General features: G+C 40.7%; 1 protein-coding gene across 3 annotated transcripts in view; it reads right to left on the bottom strand.

Annotated features, from left to right (window-relative positions):
• RFTN1 (raftlin, lipid raft linker 1) overlaps positions 1 to 18,810 on the bottom strand; it is a 139,415-nt gene that overhangs the window by 3,551 nt on the left and 117,054 nt on the right. For all 3 annotated transcript variants that reach the window (XM_006019573.3, XM_006019572.3, XM_025198975.1), the window contains exons 8-9: positions 7,485 to 7,588; positions 6,062 to 6,143 (exon numbers count right to left, since the gene is read on the bottom strand). In XM_006019573.3, coding sequence (XP_006019635.1) covers positions 6,062 to 6,143; positions 7,485 to 7,588 — 186 coding nt within the window. The remainder of the gene's footprint in view (positions 1 to 6,061; positions 6,144 to 7,484; positions 7,589 to 18,810) is intronic.

Raw genomic sequence — 18,810 nt, 5'->3', positions numbered from 1 at the left:
CGGGGCGGGGGTGGTGGGGGGGGGGAGGTGGTCCGCATTTAGCAAGGGTCTTTTTGTTCATTCTACTGACGGATGTCTTTGCCAGACCTCATCTTTAAAATGAAAAATAACACCTACACTTTCAAACCTGAATGTCTGAATTTGGGCACCTGAATAAAAAAAAAAATGCTTATTTTCAGAGCTGCCAATTCCCCACAGTTACTATGGAGGTCTACTGGAGTTTGCCCTAAGGATTCAAAGAATAGGCCCTGCATGTTAAAAAAGTTTCTTCCAAACTAAGGTTTTACAGGAGATATCGGAGAAGTGGATAAAGTTAAATGTCCACACAGCCTAATTTCTGCTAAAATAAACATTGATTTTTGTCTCAGAAAACAAGATAAGTTTTATAAGCAATGAGATTAAATCTGCAGTCAGTGATGAGAGAGTGATAAAATAGAGTTATCTCTGCTTTACAAAAGAGATTTTACATCTCTTTTGAAGTTTCCTTTCTATTTAGCTGGCTGAACTGCACAGCACCTGACAGGCATATACACGGAGTTTGTTTCCACTACTGCAATTTCCTTTTAATCTCATCAACATATTTTTCCCCACCAAGAGTTTATCTGTAAAAAAAGTTTTAAACATGGTGTCGTCAAAAGTTAAATAAACCTATCAGATTCTGGTGCTTGTCCTTTTTGTGCTGTGCAAAATGCTCACCAACTATACTGAATGTTAGGTTTTTCCACTTATAAAGTATCTTATAAACAAGCATTCACTGTTAAACAGTGATGACTTTTTCATAGACATAGACATCAGGGCTGGAAGGGACCTCGGAAGATCATCGAGTCCAGCCCCCCGCCCAAAGGGCAGGAAGTCAGCTGGGGTCATAGGATCCCAGCAAGGTAAGCATCCAGTTTCATCTTGAAGGTGTTCAATGTAGGCGCTTGAACCACCTCCGGTGGCAGGCTGTTCCAGACCTTGGGGGCTCAGACAGTAAAGAAGTTCTTCCTTATGTCCAGCCTGAAACGATCTTGAAGTAGTTTGTGACCATTCGACCTCGTCATCCCTTGGGGCGCTCTGGTGAACAAACGTTCCCCCAGATGCTGGTGGTCACCCCTGATAAACTTGTAGGTGGCCATCAGATCACCCCTGAGCCTGCACTTTTTCAGGCTAAAGAGCCTCAGGGCTCTCAGCCTGTCATCGTAGGGTCTGCTTCCCTGACCTCTGATCATGCGCGTGGCTCTTCTCTGGACTCTCTCAAGCTTCTCCACATCCTTTTTGAATTGTGGAGCCCAAAACTGGACACAGTACTCCAGCTGCGGCCTCACTAAGGCCGAGTACAGGGGGAGAATGACGTCCCGGGATTTGCTTGAGAAGCATCTATGGATGCAAGCCAGCGTTTTGGTCGCTTTACTAGCCGCCGCATCGCATTGCAGGCTCATGTTCATCTTGTGGTCAATGATGACCCCCAAGTCTCTTTCTTGCATAGTGCTAGCCAACATAGCACTGCTGAGCCTATAAGGATGCTGCGGGTTTTTTTTCCCAAGGTGGAGAACCTTGCATTTATCAGCGTTGAACACCATCAGATTCTCATCCGCCCACTTGCTGAGCTTGTCCAGGTCAGCCTGGATCACCTGCCTGTCTTCTGGTGTGGATGCTTTGCCCCAAAGTTTGGTGTCATCTGCGAACTTGGCCAGTCCGCTTCTGACTCCAGTGTCCACATCATTAATGAAGATGTTGAACAGTATGGGTCCAAGGACAGAGCCTTGGGGGACCCCACTGGTCACAGGACACCACGATGAGTGACTTCCATCAATTACTACCCTCTGGGTCCGACCCCGGAGCCAGACTTTTTACAGAACTAGAATGAAGCAGGATGAGTTTTTACCTGTAGATTCTGGTAGGTATGGGCAGGTACAAGATTTTGAAAAGGGATTGCAGGTAGTGTGATATATTATGACATGTAATACAACACATTTTTTTCCACTTAAAGAGAAACTAGAAATTTTACTAAAAGAGAAACTAGACGTTTTACTAATATAGTAGGGGCCCAGTGCTCTATTATTCAGTTTAAGATCAAAGTGAAAACAAATATAACTTTATTGGAATGTGTACTAATTTGATAGTTTATATATTAAGTTTAAAAAAACACAACAACTAGGCAAAACATGCCTCTTACTCAGTTTTGTAAAGCAAAATCTAACCTTCTTGAGCTTCTCGACTGTGCATCATCCAACACTTCTGTCAAGCATTTCCACACCTGAGTTAGTGATCCCCTGAGTTAATATTACTGCAAACTGAGTTAAGATTTTGAGTTAGAACTAAAAACAGTCTGCAGAGCTGTAAAGCAGAAGAGGGATATTACCCAGAATTGCTAACTGACAGCAGAATTGCAGAAGAAGGATAATTTGATTAATGGAACATCAAGACCATTAAAAAGAAGGCAGGGTCTTTAACACCTGTGGAGTGAAGAGAGAGTAGGAGGAATCAGGCAGATTATAATGATCCATGAAGTCAGCTGACTCCCTCTCACTGCTGCCTGAATAGACATACTGCTGCCTCTCTTTGGGTGGAGAGTTTGGGTGGAGCTGGAATCAAAGGCAGGGAGGTGCTACTGCACCCCGCATGGTAGGCCTTCAGCCGTTTCATAAAAGGCAAGTATAGAGTTGCTTGTATTTGCTTGACTATAGTTTGACTAGGAGTAGATCAGGCAAAGGAAATGCTCAGGCAAGAATGTCACAAGGTATGAATCATTTAAAAAAATTCAAGATAGATGGATTGAAAAAAAATGGTAAAGATTGCAAGATTGCCTTGAGTACATTTAGTGGTTTGATGATAGACAAGGTTAATTTTAGATGACGTAAAGCTTATAGAAAGAGTAAGAACAGGCATATAAATATTAGAGTAGCTTTCATATTTTATATTAGGAATGCTTTTCTATTTTTTTTTACTGTATTTGGTAAGCTTTTTGATATTGTAGCCAAGTTAGAGTATAAAACCAAGTCTGCTTTGGAATTCTTGATCTTCAGTCTTGAACTATTGTTCTTTCTGAAATGCCCACTTGCCAGCATACCTGGTTAGTGCTATGTAGCAACTTAATTTTTGAAACGTAAGTAAGAAGGTCCTTTACCTAATGGGCTGGCCATGTTAGAAGCTTTTTAATACTTTAGCACTTAGAAATGTTAAGATTAAACTGCTTTTAAAAATAGCCTTTAGATAATGTGCATTTTATAACTTTTAATCATTTGCTTGTTATGCTTTATCTGTGTTGCTTAGTCATTTATATCTTTTCTGTATTTTGTTATTGAATTTGCTATTCAAAATGTAGATATTCTGATGTTGTGAGTATTTAATTTTGGTGGGACTGGCTCTTTGAACCTTTCTTGGTTCTCAGAATTGATCTGAGGGCCAACACTTCTCCATATTTTTCTTGAAGTGACAACTGTCATTTTATTACTAGCATTTTACTACTATATTATATTTATGTTGCTGGCATGAAGATATTTTCTTTTACCCATATCAGTTTGTGAAATTTGACTGACCTTTTCCAGGCTTTGGCTGACTAGGTGGAAGAAGTACAGTCAAGCCCTCACAATGTCACATGCATGGGACCAACAAAAGCCTGTGATATTAAGTAAGGTTGACAGTACCAGGATCACATACCTGGTGATGGCATGTGAGGAAGCAGTGGCTCATGAGATGACAGAAAGCCATAAAAGATTATGTTTGTTCTGAATGTGCACTTGGCCCCGAAGTTTACAAAGCATATTTTTGTTTTAGCATCACTTCACAAAGGACTGTGCCATGTCTAGAATTTATACCCTGATACTTCCCTGTATTTTTGCAAACTCATGGACTGTCTGACTATGATGTTTATTTCATATCTAGCAGATAAGGTCAAACCCATAAAAATGATACTGTGTGAAAAAATAATGATGCACGAATAAACTAAAAGGAGAAGGGGTTCCAGAAAGCTCAGAGGACTTACATCCCTCAAACCTCTGCTCCCTGCAGTAACACTGTCCACCTCAGCTTTACCTACTCTCTCAACATTATAGTAATCGTTTGGTCTCTTCTCATGAGTTTTGCATGCACACCCAAAAATTTAACAGTAAGCAGTAAGAGCCCATGTACCTAAATGCAATGCAAATGCAAGATCAATTATATGTATAGCACAAAGGCCCTATTCTGGTATACTGCCAAATTCCCAAGTGCTGAGCATAATTATAAAAAGCCAGTCTTCTTTTCTATTGTATATTGTTACATATATTTCTTTAACAAAGCAAACTGCTACCTGATTTGGTCTTGGAATATTATTTGATAGCTGTGGCATTAAGTGACAATGCAGCAGAGATTGCTAAAATTGTTGCTATTAAGCAGCTTGAGGCATTGTCTGGAGTAATAATAAAAGGAGTTTATTTTTATACTATGATATATGGAAGTCAGTCATTGATTATGGAAGTTGTGATAACAGGTAGTATATGATGTAAGGAGGAATGATATTATCCACACACATCCAAAATCAAGGACACTGTGCCAGGTTACTTTTGCTTGTATCAGGTAGGAGCCCAGCTCAAATGCCTCTCCTGATCTCCATTGTGGCAGAGCAGAGAGCTCCCAGGTAACTTGGTCCTCAGTTAGGATTTTATAGGTTAAAACTACTACAGTACTTTGAATTCTCTCTGATAGTTTACTGGGAGATGTGATAGTTTACTGGGAGATGGTGATGGTTCCCAAATACTTAATTAATGTGCTCATCATGTCCACTTAATCAGCATTTTCTGCTTTCTGCACTAATTCAGCTTCCAGATGACACTAGGTGCAGTCATGGCTGTCTGTCATTGGGCAAGTAAAATACTAGTGTAATTGCAGTAAGCAAAGTACGAAGAAAACAGGTAGCACTAGCTGTCTCTTCACCATCTCATTACATTTTCACACTTCACTCACTTGACTCCTGTGCATGCAAATCAGGAAGGGTGAGACAAACCTGGACAGAACAAGACAGTCAGCATTATGCCATGTTGCACTTTGTACAAATCTCTGTATATTCTCCTAACCTTTAACATATGACATTTGAGCCATGGCTTCTACAAGCTGCAAATTTAATAAATGGAACATAGCAAAGATACCCTGATATATGTCAGCTACATGTTCAGTTGATTCCAGGTGGATTTGGTTTCTTCTTACTGTTCGGTAAAACTCTTCCTTGCTCAGAGGCAGTAGTTATTATTTATATTATACTCACTGCTACAGCAGTCATTTTAAACCAAGGTGCCATGGCACCCTGAGGTGTTGTGAAATCCTTTTAAGTATGCCACAGGGTGTGCTTGACATTGTTTTTGACACTATGAATTCCTATTTGAAATCTCTTGTGAATCATATGTAAGTGCTTGCACACCTAACGTTCTGACACACTGCGGTCTTTCTGAATTCTTTGCAAGAGAAGAATTGCTATATTATTTTTCCAAACCCAGAAAGGAAAAACAAGTGGAAAGCTGAGAGCTGGCATTTTCAAAGGGATGCCTTGAGGCTAAAAAGGGTGAGAGCCACTGAGCTAGAGCTTCCAACCAAGACCAGAGCTCTGGCCAGGGCTCCATTACAAGATACAGCCCCAGCCTCAAAGAGATAATAATATAAATAGGTAAGACAGCGTGCTAGAAACCAAGTATTATTGCCTCCATTGTGCAGAGGGTGAGCATGAGCAGAATGATTCACTGACTTGCCCAAAGTCAGATAAGGAGTCTGTTGCAAAGCTATGAATTAAATCTACATATTCTACATCCCTATGCACTTCTTCTGTGTTGTCTTTAGGACCCCCTCCTTCTCTCCACTCTCTTCCCTAATCTTCAGGTCCCTCCAAGAGAAATAAAAGTGAGGGATATTGGCTTTCGCATCCTTTGGAGTATTTTACTATTTTTTGACTGAACAGTCCAAATTCTAGTTAAAAAACATTCTGATAATGTTCAGCAAACCTTCTAAATCAGAGAAATGTTGAACAAGCCCTTTCTACTGACATGGAAAATCAATTAGAATATTAGAGTACTGCCAAGAAAAACATATACAGGAATTCAAGGTCACTTACCTTAGATTCTTTCTTCTTTGCTTTTTGGGGTAGAGAGGGTCTCTGAAGAAAGACAATCTGCTTAGTGGCTAAATTCCCCTCCCTGTAAAAAAAAGTCCTGAGAATGAACAAACTTCATATGGTGCGACTCAAAACCCAAGACTTGCTTCACAGTCATTCACTTAAAATGGCAAAAAAGTTACAATAAAAATGACCTAAAAATGCATCCATCTCTACAGGCCTTGAATAAAATGTTCTGTTGGAAACCCTCACGCCTAATTCCAGTTTATGTCTAATTTGATGCACCCAAAATCACCATTCAGTCAGCATTTAATGTATTTACTGCTAAAACATTTGGTACAGAAGTATAAACAAAGAATTGATACTAAAAAATACAACAACCCATGTGGTGGGTGTGTGCACTATAATCCTAATTACACACGGAAATGTTCTTTTACTAGCTGAGCATAAGAAATGACAAATCCTAAATTACTCCTAATTATGAGGCATGAAGCAAAGTGTTAAATCATTACTGGAAACCAGAAGCAATTTATGAGGTCAGAAAATGGCTTACAGAAAACAGAAAGGAGAAAACCCTTAAGTAGAACAGGGTGCATTTACATGAACATTAACATGCTTCAGTTCGTGCACATTAAATCTAGTATCTCCAATATGCATATTGAAAACATTAGATTTAGGCTAACTCTTACTGGTTTTTCCCACCATGCTTGGCTTTTGTAAACTGTCAGCCTTGGGAGGCAGGAGATGTCTCCATCTGTGGCTCAGACAGTATTGGGCTGATTTTAATCCTTTACTAATAAATAGCAACTTGGGCATTGATATATTATAAAACTATTCCTGCCTGATGAACTCATTTATTTGAAAGGACATTCCAGAATGTGTAATAATGATTAACTATTGTTACACAACTGTTTTTAGCCAGTCTTTTTCAATATATCTTAATGTATCAAAAAATAATTACACTAATGAAATAAAAGTGGCCCTAAAAAGGCGAAAAACCATAAACAAAGATATTTCAATTGAAGGCTGCTAGAGTATTATTAGTATTACCTCACCCAATTTCTCTGAGCCATGATGGATACGTCACCTCACAGTTTTTGGATACCTACTGATTAAGGAACATCCTGTGCTTCTATAGTGACTGATACTATGTTCTGTTTTTGTTTTTAAAGGAAGCTAATTCTGGTCTGGAAAATACAGCAGTGCACACGGGTCTAGTAGGATCTATCCGTCAGACTCTTGAGTCTTGCCAACCAGATTTGTGGTGGGGTTGGAGTGCTTAGACTAGCTCAACAGACGCTGAAATGAGAAGCCTAGCCCCTAGGTGCAAGGAATTCCAAGCTAGGAGTGCACAGAGCTGGTAGCACAAACAACCATGCTTATACAGTGACCGCCCCCCACGAACAAAAGGCAAACATGTTACCTGTTTGTCTTTACAATTGGAGTAGGAAGCACACATGTCAGCTGCCAACCATATGCGGCAAGAGAATTCAGCAGCGGAATATAATCTGTCTTCACTTCCATCCCCTGGGGAAGAAATCAACAGTGGGATTATCGCTTGAAGTGGGCTATTTGGCTTTATATAAAAAATGTGTTTGTTTTGGGGGGGCGAGAGGAGAAAGAGGAGAGAAGTTGTTTGCTTTGTGTACTGAAATTACAGCATTTTTGCAAGTTCAGCAAAACAGGAAGGAAAATTATTTTAAACACACAAAGGTGCAAGGTTAGTTTCCAATTTTTACTGTAGTGTTTAATACATTTGTTAAAACAGTACAAATACATGATGTCTTCTTGTGCTTCCCAAATCAGCCATGTGCCAGCTGATCAATCAGATCAACAGGCCTAATTCATATTGTTTTTATCAGAGCTTCCCTGGACAAAGAGCCTCCTGCAATCTTCAGTGAAAAAAGAACAATTACCTCCTTGCAAACAAAAAGATATTCAAGCAGCACAAAACCACGCTATTTTGCCCAGGACAGATTCTGCTCTTGACAACACTGGTGTAAACCCCAAGCAATTCTACTGGAATCAAGAGAATTTCTTCAGCTCTACATCAGTGATGCCGAGAGCAAAATTTGGCCCTCTGAGCTCAGAGTATTTCCTAGGGTGTTAAATGACATGATGGTGGTAATGAGCCCATGTTATTTGCATCCAGCAGCAGGAGAAAGAAAATATGAGTACAATTTGTTTCATTTCTTTCGTCACCCACAGGCAAACGACCACTGCCTATTTATTATTCTGAATCAGGAAATATGTGGGTGAGACGAAAATGCTACCTTTCACCATAAAAGTCAGGCTTCACTCACAGATGCTGTACAATAGGGCACCGCTAATTCTCTCTCCTTTAAGCTGCAAACCAAACAATTCTTTAAAAAAAAACAAACACAAAAGCAACTAATGGCTGTCTCAGCAAAGACTGAGCTCCAGTTAAGTGTCTAATAACCAAGATTTCACTAGTTTAACAAAATATACTATAAGCGCATTTATTCTTCAGTTACAAGCTTTACTAAAATACTATAATAAATTACAACTACTACACTACTCACTACACGCACAACTCCACTCCACTGCAGTGCCACCTACATTTGCCAAAATAAACAAACAAGTAAAGTCTGGGAGGCATTACCTTCGACTGTGTGTCTTCATCTACTTGTTCATTCTCAAAATTGTGCAATGTACAATCATTTGCCAGCCATCAATACTAATCAACAAAGTTCAAATGGAAAGCCATATATTCTGTAATAATACTCGTCTGAACAGATATCATTCATATGCTGTTGCTGTATTTTAGACAAAGAAACTAACTGCCAGTCTGCACTGGTCTTTCTTCTTGTTGCAAGTCACTTATACACCTAATAACTATATCCATTTTCAGGAGTGGACATAGTGGCAGGGACTGACAACATCACCATATGTAGGTCATAGTTAAGATGCCTTTTAAGAGGGCCTCTGACTCATTTCCTCAGAAGTCTATCAGGAGCTTTGAATCTACTGGGACTTGCAGCAGCGTCGCATTTACAGAGCCTCACCAGTCAGAGGCTCCATCAGCCCCACTACCTTTTCCTTCCTTTCCACTTCCAGTCTCTATGCAAGCTGCAACATTAATTTTTCTTATTTTTCCAGTTTTTAAGGGGCCTATAGCCTGAGGTAAATCTCAAGGTAAAGATGGAAGTCTAAATGCCTTCTCAAGTAAATGTCCAGGAAAATACTAGGTATTAAATGGAATGAATTTTAACCAATGCTTATCAAAGAAATCAACCGCCCTTTATCTCAAAAATACAGAGGGATGTATCTAGGATTTGTATCAAGAAAGATATCAAAGCATCTGTTCTGAGCAGATGGAAGAATATGGCAAAAGCCCTGTCCAAAAGGACCCCTCTGTCAAATGGTATTTAGAAGGTGGAAACTTATGGAATGTAATAGAGGGAACATCCACAAAGAGCAGACCAGAGCTTTGTTCATGCCCTAAACGATCACTGATGATGCAAAGAGGATTGAGATTTCAGACTCGGTGCCCAAGGTTAGTGATTACCAAGGAGAACCTTCGTATTTCATCAAGAAATGTGACAAACTTGTCAAAAATCAAAGGGTTGTTATGGCAACTAAGGCGGGCATGGCTGCAGCACAAAGCACTCTTGGCTGCTTACAGAAACAGAGCCATTTCAGGGATGCAGTTTCTCCTGCCACATCCAGTTTTCTTTGCAGGCTCTCTCAGGGGCAATACAATGAAATGCCTGCTGGATTCTGACCTGTCTTACTTGTCAGACTCATCTGTAGCAGATGATGTTGCATTTCTTTGTAGCAGGACAAAGAGAAAAGAGCAGGTTAGAGCTCAACAAAATAAAAGGATTTTTAGTTCAGAAGGTTTAATGTGTAAAGAAGTGGAAGGGAAAGGTTTTGGTAGAAAGAGTGGTAAGAAATTGTTATAATGTTTGTTTTCTCACCTGTGTGCACCAGGTTGCTCACATGCTACCACTCAAGAGAAAATGTGTCCTCACCCTGCCTAGGTTCATACAGCCTTAGAATTATGTCCAGATCCTCCTAACAGCTTTCCTGGAGGTTACTCACTACCTCTGTAGAATCACCCATGATACCTCTTCCCAATATCCCTACCCCAATGACCTGCATTGCAACACTTTTCTCTACCAAATAATTTTGCTCGTTGATGACAGGTAGAAGGGAACAGAGTAACCCTAAGTAATTTTTTTAAACATTTTTTTAAACTGAAGCTCAAACTCCTCCCTTACAAATGTAAACAGTTGCACCTTTAAAGTTAAGTGCACCAGGGGCACTAGTTAGCCCTACTCCTCCAGAGATGCTAGTGCTAGTATTTATATCACACCTGAAACTGTGGTATCAGTAGAAGCCACAACTAGCTAGTGCAGACTATTATAGTAGTAAGGCCAAATGCTAGCATGACATCATACCTGCCAGTGTCACTCCCACCTTTCTTTCCAAAACACAGACTATTCAAACAAGTAGTAGTAAACTTGAAAAAAAACCCAACCCTTTTTAGACACCAACAATCCTGGCTTTATTTTTATAGTAAATGTAACTTTTGTAACAGACTATAGAGAAGCTATGTTATATATTATGATTTGAGACAATGGAGATAAAATTTCAAACATAAAAGTTCATGAGATGAAACTACAGAATTCTGGAGGCTGTTCAAGCCCAGATCAGTTAAAAAGAAGCAATAGAAAAATGTATGATAGAGCTCTAATAAAACGTAAGGTGCGCAAAGAATACTGTGTATCAAACTGGGAGACATTTTATTCTGTGAAAGGGAGGAAAATTTTAATTAACTCACTTCCTACTCTCCTGTGGATGATAAGAAATCTCTGATCACACCTTGTATGTCAAGAAACCAGAGCATATTAAGTTTGTTCTTCCCTGTCTTGCAGCACATAAAAAGAATTCATTTTTATTCATGGTTTGCTGTTTGTTTTCAACAATTCTTCCCTTCACAGTAGCCTTAGCTCATTAGAAAACTCTAAAATCTGATTTAAAAATAAAGATAATATCTAGGGCAAACCACACACATTACATCATCATCAGTTTTCATTTATTTTCACCACAGCAGGTTTAAACACCAAGCAACCTAAAAAACAAGACATTGATCACCTTCTTTTACTTTTGAGACTTAAAAAAAGTTCAGCTGAAACAATCTCTGTTTTCTGTGTTAAGTAAATGTGACTTAATTACATGGCCACCAAGTCTGGTCACTGCCTCACATTGTTTTGCAATGTGGAGACAAAACAGATCACAATTAAAAAACAGAAGATGAAGCATTCACTAAGTTAGTTTCAATAATATGCTTCTACGTAAATCAAAAAGACAGTGAACTGAGGAAACCTATAGGCATGGGGGGAGAAATCCTGGAAACCTGAAAAGGGAACAGAAATATTAATACTTAGCAACTGTCTCCAATTTTGGCAAATGAGGAAATAGGTGGTGAATTCGTGACCCTCTCCTTACAGAAGTACTACAGGGTCTTCCTCCTACACATCATACAGGGAACATGGAGTTTGTGGTCAATATTAGACTACCTGGGCCCCAGTGCCACTCCACCCCTTAGGAAGGGGAAGAGGGTAGAACACGATGGCAAGGGACAAACATTACACAGAAACTGGTTTAAACCTGTAACAGAACAGAAGTTCAGTGCGCATAAACCAGTTTGAAAATGGCTGAAACCAGTTTGAGAGAAACCTGATTGAAAGTAGTATCAGACTTAACTGATTTGGGTCAAACTGGTTTATGCAATGTCTGTCCCAGACCCCTTGCTGGTTTAAGATAAGCCAGGTTCCCTCAGCATCCCAGCACGCTCTCTGGGCTAGGAGAGGCTTTCTGCTTCACAGCAGCGCTGGTCCCTCCCCTCTGCTCCCTGGCTGCAACTCTAGCAGAGACTGTGGGATGCTCCCGCACTCACCCTCACTACTCCCTGCTAAGCAGGAATTCCCCCCTCCACTCTGCCTCGTCGAGAGGTAACTATGTATTAGCTAGCAGACCACATGCTGGCTACCGTCTGTGCTGGATCAACAGGCAGAATCAATGGGTAGCTAGTAATGTCCCTCTGTTGTTTTCTTAATAGGGTAATAAACACTAAGTTAGGGATAATAAACACTGTTATCAATTCCCTGCTGGGCTGGTCAGAGCATCCTGCCCAGGCCTGGCCACACCCCCGCCCCCTCAGCTCTGTGCTGTGGAAGGGAAGGGAAAGGAAGGGCTGCTCTAGCGCCCCCCAACTTCTAGCCTGAGCCACTGCAGTCATGTGCCTGCATGTCTGGGATGTCTGCGCAGTTACAAACCAGTTCATCCTAGCTAGGTTAAACTAAACTGCAAAGATTGAATCAATTCAGGCTCAGGCTTTTTGAATGTCTGTCCCTAGCCAATGTGCACCTCAGGAAAAGGGAAAGAGAACAAAGAAACAGAGCAATGAAATGCCTGGATCATCAAGGATAACTCAGTGAAAGTGTGCTGCAAGTATTTTATGCCACCTGCACATCAATGAAAGGAGAACAAATCCCTACTCTGAAGTGGTTAATAATTTCATCTATTCTATTTTGGGACTGTGTCCATAAAGTCATTTGTATTAATCATATAACATTAGTGACCCACTTATAAATACTTATGATAAACAAAAGAGGTGTTTTCTGTGTGTTTGCATTCCAGCAACGAAAGCTGGATGCTGCTGCTCTAGTAATGAGCTCTTCCTTTCAACCCATTGTATAGTAGAATCTTGTGAATTGGTACGGATGGATCCAGTGTGGATTGCTGGCTTTGTAAAGTAGTGCCAGGTCCGGCTAACTAATCAGCATAGGTAGACTGCTGCCTCCAGACACAGTTCTTGTGATTTCCAGCAGACCTGAAGGTTCTCTATATACCAGGGGTGGGCAATTATTTTGGGCAGAGGGTCACTTACTGAGTTTCAGCAAGCTATCGAGGGCCGCATGACAGGCAGCTCAGGGCAGATTAATATTAATTTTCTAAATTTTTTAGGGGCTCTGCGGACCAGATAGAATGGCCTGGCAGGCCGCATCCGCTGCATTTTGCCCACCCCTACTATATACAATCGCATACAGGATTAGGACCCCTGCAAGTAACTACACAAAATCAGAGGAAGGCCTTTGCTCACTTCTGGATATGTGAAAATTTTGCACGTGAGTAAACATATGAGATTTTGAGAAAGCCATGAAGCACTGGTATTACACAAGATTTCTCTTCAGCACTATGCTATGACAATTTAGCTGAGATTACAATTAATTTTGTGAGAACTAATGGATTCAAAGATCCACAAAACACTATTATATTAGGAAAACTCAACCACCCAGTCCACTCCCCATCAACAAAACTACACACCTATAGGCATGCCCAAATATCACAGGCTCAAAACCTGTGTGTGCTGTTCAACTATTTTTGTTCCTGGGTATAAGTAAAGAGTAAAATGCTATGTCTATCAAGCTGATTCTTCTCAATGGGTTTTCTGACTACCGATTCCACTTCATAACCATGACACCTGCACAAGTATTATGACCAGTGGCATAGCAAGCAGAATTCGCACCTAGGAAAAACACTGCAGGAAACTGTGTGTGTGGAGTGGGTTGGGGAGGGAGGCCCAACAGTCATACCTATGCCAGAAACTCCTAAGCAGTCCTCAGCTGAACAGCAGCAGCCACCTGGGGACTGTTTTGGAGTTCCTGGCACTGGTATACTGCCAGGGCATGGACTCTGTGATGGTGGGGGTGGTGATTCTGGTGCACCTCTGAACTTGGCACCATGGGTGAGTGCCCCTCCTGCCTGTAGTTATGCTACTCATTAGGACTGTTCAAGTGCAGAGGCTTAACAGAGCATATCCATACCCTGGCCAGCTGTCAGCTGCACTGGTGACTATTTCTGAACTCCCCCTGCAAAGGTGGTGGTGCATGGGGCTGCTGCCCTGGGCACCCTCCCTTAGTTATGCTACTGTTCAAGTACTCATGGTGATATAATGCACCCAAGAAGCAGGGGCATGTGTAAGGATGCGTTTGCTGTTTAAACAAATGCAAATGTAAAACTGGCCAACACATCTCCACTGCCACCACAATCAACACACCTCACAATAAAACGATCAAAATCATACACATCTATCAGAAATTGTGGTATATTTCATCCAGTGCACCAGTGCCATCAAGGAAAACTATGGAGGTAAAACTAAACTACTCCACCCCAGAAAAGTGATTAAGGACAGGAACAACCAATCATCAGTGGGAGAACACTTTCCACAGAACAACCACTCCATTTCTGAAGTCACAACCCTTGTACAGAAGGGAAATCTACAAAACACCTTCAGAAGACAGGCCTGGGAAGAAAAATTTATAACTTGACAGGAAAAACCATACAGAAACAACTGGCACTTTTACACATGCTCCAACATGTTCTAATTAGAATGCGCCAGAATAGACTTGATTCATCGTTTTCATCAGAACGCTCCAGCATGCTGCAGCGTCTCATATATTCAGCATCCCACATTTCAAAAAGGTTGTTCAATGAGCTTTAGTTAGTGCCCCCGCCACCATTTTGAGATTCAGGAAGCTGAATACACAAGACGCTGTGGGCATTTTAATTAAAGCAGCTATGTGTTGGCAGGTTTATGGCCTATTACTATTTACCGGCTCTTTCTGCTAATCTTGCTGTACCTTCCCAGGTAATAACAATCCTCCTCCCATTTCAATGATCAAATTTTTTATATGATTAGGGCAACTAGTCAAATTACCCTTCACTTGTTTTGTAGATGCTCCTGATAACTTCTCTTTACTCTGCAATTTTACCTCTCTTGTACTTTAAGAAAGTATTTTCATTTACTTAATGGAATGTAACAAAAGTTACTGTGTTATCTGATATTTAACTTAGGCTGTCTCTGCTTCTTTTCCAGACCTGAGGAAGGGCACTGTGTGCCTGAAGACTTGCCTAGAATATCTCCCAACTAACAGCTGATCCAATAAAAGATACTATCAAAAAAATCTTACTCCTTGAATAATCCTTGGACCAATACGACTACAACCCTACTACAATTTTCCGCACGCAGCTTTCCCATTGCAATTCACTCTAGGTGAAATCCACTTTTCTTTGAACAAAGGTTGAGTAAAAAAGCCTCTCTCGCTGATGACTCCATGCATAAGAAATGTATCATCTCCATCTCTTTTTAGACAAGCTATTGAACCGCAGAACAGACCCTTTACAGCTACCATTCTCCACAAAGCATTTTCAGTAATTCACTAGTATGCATAGTCATGGATTCCTTCTGAATGCCTTCTGCTGATTCCTACTGAATTAGTAGTGGCTGTTCTGGGGTCAAAGCTTGACTTGCAAAGCTGGCAAGGACAGAATGACCTAAGCAGCAGACTCTACCCTTCCTAAATGAGGCCTGGGAAAGGAAGAGCAGGCAGCACTGCCCCAGTAGCCATCATAGTGCCCCCATGTCTCCATTCCAGCATGGAGATCAGCTTCCCCACTTAAACCAAGCACCTCAATTCTGAATATCTAATTTTTGGAGAAACACTGCATATGGTATCCCCCTCGATATGGTATTCAAGGCGTCTCATAAGGTAAGAAACCTTGTGATACAAAGCAAACAAACAAAAAACTTGTAAAACATCCCTCCTAAGCTGTTCAGATTTGTCTACATAATAAAGGAGTGATAATGGCAATCCCTCAATATTTTAGTTACTCAGCAGCTCTTTTTCATATGGAGCAGAGAGCCTTTCACTTTTCACAGGACTGATTTCCATACTCATCACCTTCACCCTTTTCGCTGTTATGGGCACACATCTCTCTTGTGACCACAGGCTGCCAAGTGTTGCAAAGTGACGAGATCAAGCCCACCAAACTTATTAAACTTCTGACCTACATCAGATTTAAAGCCAAATTAAAACAAGATCTCCAGAGAAATCTCCATAAAGAACACGGAATTAAAACAATATGCTACCTAGTATTAGCAGAGAGAAACAATTTTGTCTCTTGATATAAGTACCACCTATGAATGTTTACCACACCTATGATTGATGCCATTATTGTTTCCATTCTACCAGACAAACAACTACTTCACAATGCATTTGGAAACTGACAGTCTAGTTCATGTCAACACACTTGGAGATGAAAAGTAGCAAAAAAAAAAAAAGACTGAAACAAGAGTTGAATGTGCACAGCAATAATCTCTCTCTCCAAGTCATGGAAAATATTTTGATGGAATATTACTCATTAGTAATAAAAAGATACAAATATTTTAAATATTTTATAGTGCTCATTTTAAAGGAACACTCGGTAATTTTGACAGCATGTTTTGTCTTGTGGATAGGGGAAAGAGAAGGTGACAGATCAGAGTTGGAAAGAAGGGAAACTATCTAGTCTTTGGTTAATCAGAGCTGTCTATTCACATTTACCTACACAAGCAACATTAAAACCATCAAAGAAGTTTTAATGCTAGAACTCACAGGCTGTAGTGGAAATAATGTGGCCTGACATTTTTAGGGTTAAAGTGGTAGGCTCATAGGAAGTATTCTGTCATTAAGAATCCTCTGGTCATTTGAAAAGATGCCACTGTTGTATTTTTGTTGGAGAGGAAAGAGTTACATAACTCAAAGCTATGACATCCTGTCTGTTGCTTGGCGGGACCACATACTGTGACAGCTGCAAGCTTTACATCCTCTACAAACTGACATTTTACACACATACTGAGTGCATCGCAGTATTCACTGAGTGCATCGCAGCTTGTTTTCACTATTAAACTTGGAAGGAATGCTGTTGTTTAATAGCAATTAAGACAGGCAAAATTCTCTTTTAAGAGTCATGCCAATTCCTCTCATTGGCCCTTATACTTAATGGAAAAATTCAGCTTTTTGTTTACTCTAAATAAGTAGTCCTATGTTTTTATTTATTATTTATTGTATTACAGATGGCACATATATGTAGCCTTTTGGGATTTTTTCAGGTAACTATTGTAATGATGGGTTTTTTTTTTAATTGGAGAACAATAAAATTAACCAATTTAATAAACCAGTTTTCATTAACAGAAGATGCACAAAACCCAGCCAATGTGATAGCTCATTCAGGAAATAGTCTGACATTTGCATTTAGTTTAGATTCTGTCTCAACAATTCTGAAGATTTATCAAGATAAGCAGGTCCAATGTAAATTCAAAATGGAAGTCTATTCATTAATTTGTGGCTGGCCATCTGCCTGGTCTAAGACAGATATGTTCTAATAGAATGAATTTCTGGAAACAATTTATTTAGCATAATGGTCCAAAGATGAGCCTGCATCTCTGATAAGAATGTTTAGATTTATCAGACACTTCATTACTATGAAAATCTCTGTTGATGATTCTTTGAAGTATTTGTAGTAGAGGCAAAAGACTTATTGGGCTTCACAACAGATTTACTCAGCCTCAGTGAGCTCTTCCAACATCTTTGAACCTTTCTCTTTCCAAGTCTTTCAATTTCTTCTTCTCTCATTTTATTTCCCAGAGACTGCAAAGGTGAATCCTAAGGATATCTAACTGGGAGACATATGGAAAAGATACTATTCTAGTGATCAGGATTCCTGGGTCCTATTACTATCTCTTCCATTGATTTAATCACTTCACCTATTTATGCCCCTGTTCTACCTCCTCCTTTGAAACACCCAAGTACATACTTAAATTTGAGAGGAAGGGCAGTCAGATAAATCATCTCTCCTGTTCTTCTAGCTAAAAGAGGCCCTTTGCAAGGACAAGTCTCACTCTTATGACTCAGGGCATGTGTAGACAAAATGGGAGCCCTAAACTGAGGTGATGGGTTTTTAAAAACAGTGCTTCAATTTAAGATGAAGTAAACCCCCATGTTGTGTCCACCCGTGTCTTACCTGCCTCTCCAGCGGTAGGGAGGGGAGAGTGAGCTGCTGGCGGACGGAGCAGTCCCTGGGCTGCGGAGGGGCGGGGAGGAGGAGAGGGAGCTGGTGCTTCCCTCTGCAGCAGCGATGGCCCCCCTAAGCTGGCACCCGGCCATAGGCACCTGGCTCGGGCAGTTTCAGGAGACACCGCAGCCATGGAGGGAAGGACCGGGTTCCTGCGCAGCTCATGCAGGCAGGCAGGTTCCAGGGGGTGGGGGGAAAGATCAGGCTGCTGCTTTTTTCCTTTTTTCTTCAATGGAGCCTGCCTTCTCAGGCTACCACCAGGCTGTTTGCATGGCCTGCCTGCACAGTCCCTGAGCCGCACAGAGCCCAGAGCTTCGCTCCATGGCTGTAGGGCAACAAACCAAAACTCCTTGGAGGTATTTTAGTTTGCTGCACCCCAAAGTCATTTAAGGCATATTATGCCACTGAATGTGCTACAGCGGCTGGAATTAATGCGCAATACGCTGCCAATGTGTGCAAACACCAACACCATTAAAGTGGTGCAAAAGCATTTAACCCGCTTTAAAGTGTCGTGCATGCATGTACTTCATTTCACCTACACACGCCCTAGGACTCTACATAACTTGAGGAGGCGGCTGGCCAATTTCACAGGCAGATCTCAGGGCCAGCTGCAATTTTCAGTCTAATGGAACTGTTTGGGATTCAAGTGTTTCTGGGAATAAACACAAGCATAAAAGGGCAGTGTTGCCACATAGCACTGAGACCATCCTAAATCTCGAATTACACTGCATGCTCACCTGTTCTGGGCACCTGAGTTATATAAACCAATACATCCCCAATTCAAATCTAAATCAAATCCAAATTATGACTGATGGAAATTAATT

The sequence above is a fragment of the Alligator sinensis genome, unplaced genomic scaffold (genome assembly GCF_000455745.1).
Source record: "Alligator sinensis unplaced genomic scaffold, ASM45574v1 scaffold29_1, whole genome shotgun sequence".
In the NCBI taxonomy this organism is placed as follows: domain Eukaryota; kingdom Metazoa; phylum Chordata; order Crocodylia; family Alligatoridae; genus Alligator; species Alligator sinensis.
Note: the sequence above shows the minus strand (reverse complement) of the source record. Positions and strands in the feature narration are given on the sequence as shown.